The 4,354-nt window shown below is 37.9% G+C and overlaps 1 protein-coding gene across 1 annotated transcript; it reads right to left on the bottom strand.

Annotated features, from left to right (window-relative positions):
- Window positions 1-263: 263 nt before the first annotated feature.
- On the bottom strand, window positions 264-1,677 carry Hsfy2 (heat shock transcription factor, Y linked 2). Its single transcript, NM_001012132.1, has one exon. The coding sequence runs from the start codon at window positions 1,596-1,598 to the stop codon at window positions 417-419; it is 1,182 nt and encodes a 393-aa protein (NP_001012132.1). The 5' UTR covers window positions 1,599-1,677; the 3' UTR covers window positions 264-416.
- Between the last annotated feature and the right edge of the window lie 2,677 nt (window positions 1,678-4,354).

A 4,354-nucleotide genomic window follows, 5' to 3' on the forward strand; every position in this document is an offset into this window, starting at 1 on the left:
ATATGAATACACAAATATATTTGTATAGAGACTCGCCAGTATTTATTTGTACACATATATCCATTTTTTTTAAATCAGGAATATTTTATTTTATATGTGTGGATGTTTTGCCTGCATGTATGCCTGTGCACCACATCCATGTACTGACCATGGAAGCCAAAAAAGAGTTTTGGATCCCTTGGAACTGAATTACAGAGAATTGTTAGCTGCCCTGTGGATGCTGAGAATCAAACTCAGGTGCTCTAGAAGACCAGCCAGTACTCTTTTTTTGAAAGGTGCACATAGAGTTTTATTGTTCTATTATGATAATCTCAGGTACACTCCAGGTGTTTGTCAACATGAATTCTAATCTCTGCTATCATGAATGTCTTCATAAAGAACCAAGTAGATTGTTGGTAATTATTAAATTGATGGCCTCACGAAGATGGGTGATGGTTTGATGTCGATGCCAACGTGGTAGATGCTACTCTTTCCTTGTGTATTGGTAACTCGGGTTCACCTTTGGCTTTTGAGTCAGAATAAGTAGATGAACTGGATGAAAAATGAGGAAACCCAGGTTGAAAGGAAGGCTCTCCCTGCATTTCAATACAACTATTCCACAAGTGAGACATGTCCCTGCGGTTTTGGGTAATAGAGGTTATAATGAAATTCACAGTGCTGTCATTCGCTTGAGTGTAGATTCTCTGTGAGTCCATATGAAGAGAGGACACATCATTTAAAGGAGCAGGGCGATGTGTTAGCACTTCTTCAGGTGGCCTGAAGGAACTTGATGTTGCTAGAGAAAAGTCACTTCTGATGACATCCATCGAATCAGAACTCCCTTGAGTAAGAGAAGGCTTCTGTCTCAGATATACATTTGAAATACTAGAGCCAGACAACAGATTCCTCTCACTGGTTTGGACAGCTACACCCAAACTATGGTCATCCATCTTGCCCAAGTCTGGTCTGAAGTGTTTGTTCTTGAAATCTGGAAGCGATGGAGCAGCTCCACGAGAAACTGTTTTAATCCCAATTCTCCTTTTCATTCTTTCTATAAGATGGGGACAGTCTCGCAGAAAGTTTGGGTTCTGGTAGAACTGTAACTTACATGAGGCAGAAATTCCTTTTTCTTCAGCCAGGAAGTCTGGAAGAGAAGCAGACCTCTGGAAGTTCTGTCTCATTTTCCTAAATCCATACAGATTAAGTTGTCGAACCAGACTTTTCATGCTATCAGTTTCAAATATTCTGAAGGGGGCCTTTCTTTCCAGCACTTCCTTCTTGAAGAGCTCTTCATTGATCACTATGTAAGTCCCATCCTCATCCCACCAAATAGACTTAAATTTGTCACTTCCCACTATTTTCCACAGTTTTCTGGGGAAGGTCATTGAAAATAAGTTACTGTCTTCATCTGGCTCTGAGGCACAGAGGGTATGAGGCGGCCTCTTTATCAAGAATCGCTGAGCCAAAACCTGGAATGCACTTTCCTCAATAATAGCCCATAACTCTGAGTCCTTCTGACCTGTGTTGTTGTCACACCAAGGGTCACCGGAAGAGGTCTCGGAATCCGTTGATAGACTGTTAGGGGAAACATCCAGCATGTCCGAAGGTGCCTCAGCCATATCCTGTACACTTTACCCACATAGACTTCACATCTGAACAGCTTTGGACTCTGCAGATTATATTGGCGCTTCAGAAGTGTTACACAGATGAAAGTAAGTTACGACATCATAAAGGCAGTCAGTCTTATAGTTGTGACATCACAGGATCACTTAGGGCTCCTGGTGATCACTGAATAACATTATGCCAAAAGCATTCCTGTCCTTTGCAAGAATGTTCCCAGGAAAGCAAAAGAGTAGCCCCTTATTTACTGAAGATTTCAAAATGTCATCCCTAAAGACACTTTCTTTCCTCCCCCTTTGTTATTAGACTTTATATTATTTAAAACAATTTTTAATTTTAAATATACTTTGATCATATTCTTCTCCTCCCCTAAGTATTTCTACATCCCTCTCCTCTCTACCCACCCAACTTTCAGTCCTTCCTCCAAAAGCAAGCAAAACACAATATAACAACAACAACAACAAAAAAAAAACCCAAAGCCAGGAAAACAAAATAAAATACTGCCCCAAAAGTAAAAGCAAAACACCAAACTGTAACCAAATAAATACATGCCAAAATAATCCTGTGGAGTCCATTGTATGTTGGTCAGCTACTTCTGAATATAAGGCCTGCCCTGGAGTGGTTGGGATACCCAGTGTCACCCCACTGGAGAAAATCAGTTTTTCTTCTCCAAGCAGGTATAAATGACAGTTCCATTGTTAATCATGGCCCTAGTGCAACCACTACACTTAAACGTTAAGCCATCTCTCCATTCTTGACATACTTACACTTTTCTATAGAATGTTCTCTCTAGCCCTGACATACTTGCATTCTTATGTTTCATATATGTGTGTGTAACAATAAAGAGCTGTACATATACATATATTTAATTATGTTTACAAAAGTAAGAAAAAAATGCTAGCAAGGTAAGCCAAAACTAATGAAAACGGTAATCCTGGGTACAGAGTGAGGCAGAAGGGGCAGAAGTCAGACCCTGATTAACACACTTCTTTTCTTTTAATTCATACAATATATTTTTCCATGATTCCCTTTCCCCATCTTTTTTTCTTAATTTACCAAGTTTTACTTTGGAATAACAAAAATACTATTTTTATGTTTAAGACAATTAAATTACAAAGACAATCTCTAAAAGCAAAACTGTTTTTCTTTAATAAAATCTCAGTTGTTTGATTTTTGCAAATGCATAGTTGGGAGCTGGGGTGAAATCCTGCTAGCTCAGAGAGTCAGAGAAAACACCCAGCCAGAAGAAGTTCTCCTCCAAGCTGTCTTCAAAACTCCTTTAAATTCAATGTCCCTCCTTTCTACTTCCTGTGTGCCTCTCTATCCACCTTCCTGACTTCATCTTACTCTCTATGGTTTTTTCCTAAGTTCACTTCCTGACCACAGGTTGCTTGCTTCACGTCTTGAACTAATGCAATTAGATGTACAGGCCCAAAGGAGTGCTTTTGGAGTACTTGATGGACACCGCCCTCAGGTAGATGGCCACATATCTTTATCATCTGTAAGCAATGCAGGTCTCTAGTACCGGATAAAAAGGATAGAGAAATTGTGTGTACAAAGAAACAAACATATGAGAGATCTCTGTACCTTCCCATGCATTAGAGTGAGAAACTCCTCTGAAAAATCTATTCTGTAAAAAGGAAGAAATAATTCAAAGCCGAACACTAACAATTAGTTAAACCTAAATATGCCTTAATTGGAAGTATAAAGCTTGCCTGGATGAAATCTTCTGCTCTTTGCCTATTGTTAAGAGGGAACCATGGTATATGGATGCTCATGGGAGAATCAGGTTAATATTACCTCTTTTCTTCTCGCCTAGCTTAGTGGATTTTGTATGTGTGAAAGAAAGCTCAAACCATGGGTAGAAAAGAGGACTAATAAAATTCATCTAGGTAGAGAAGTATCATGTGTAAAATCTAAGGAAAGCCTTTTATTTCCAAAGATAACCAGAAATATGATATTCATAAATTGATGTCACAGCCTAGGCAAAGAGGAAACCGTCATATGGAGAAATTAAGATTCTGATAGAAGAAAATTTACCAAGAATTCAAGATTAAGTGATTTGAATATAGGCATACTATTAAGCACCCTGCAACTATAGGCATTTTCACACATACTTTTTGAAAGTGTGTTCAGTTGATAAGTCTACCTTTATTTATCCTTAACTCCCTCTAAAGAGAAATATCTTTATCATGTCTTGTGTTTTTAAAAAGCAAATACTTAGGTTTTTTTTTTAAAAAGTTACAAAATTGCTAACAGGCACCTATCAGGAAATTGCATTTCAATTCAGATAAACTTCAAAGTGATACAGGGTTCCCAGGGCCACTGCCTAGCCTAAAAGCAAATCAAGCTGAGGTCACATATAAACATATGTGTTTATGTCTCTTTTTTCCATGTACATTAAATTTCCCTTATTCCTCTAACAGGATGAAAACATAGTATTTTTTTTGTTTTTTAGAAAGTATGAAGTTACAAAGATCAATATTAATTCTAGAGCTATGGTTTAGATGCACTTTTAGATAAATGTTCTAATCTAAATCTCAGTTAGACAGACCATCTTCAATAAGTTTTGCCTGAATTAGTCTCCATAAATGTTCACCCTTACACGTGTAATCTCTGTCCACAGATTGCCAGGAACTCTGACATGTTTCCCTGAATGACGGTCTTGCCTATGTAGTTCAGTGTGTCTTTGAAGTAGTTTTAAAACCAACTGTTTAAAAATAGGATGTTCGAGCCACAAAGAGTTTTTAATACT

Source organism: Rattus norvegicus, chromosome 9 (assembly GCF_036323735.1).
Source record: "Rattus norvegicus strain BN/NHsdMcwi chromosome 9, GRCr8, whole genome shotgun sequence".
NCBI classification, from domain to species: Eukaryota; Metazoa; Chordata; class Mammalia; order Rodentia; family Muridae; genus Rattus; species Rattus norvegicus.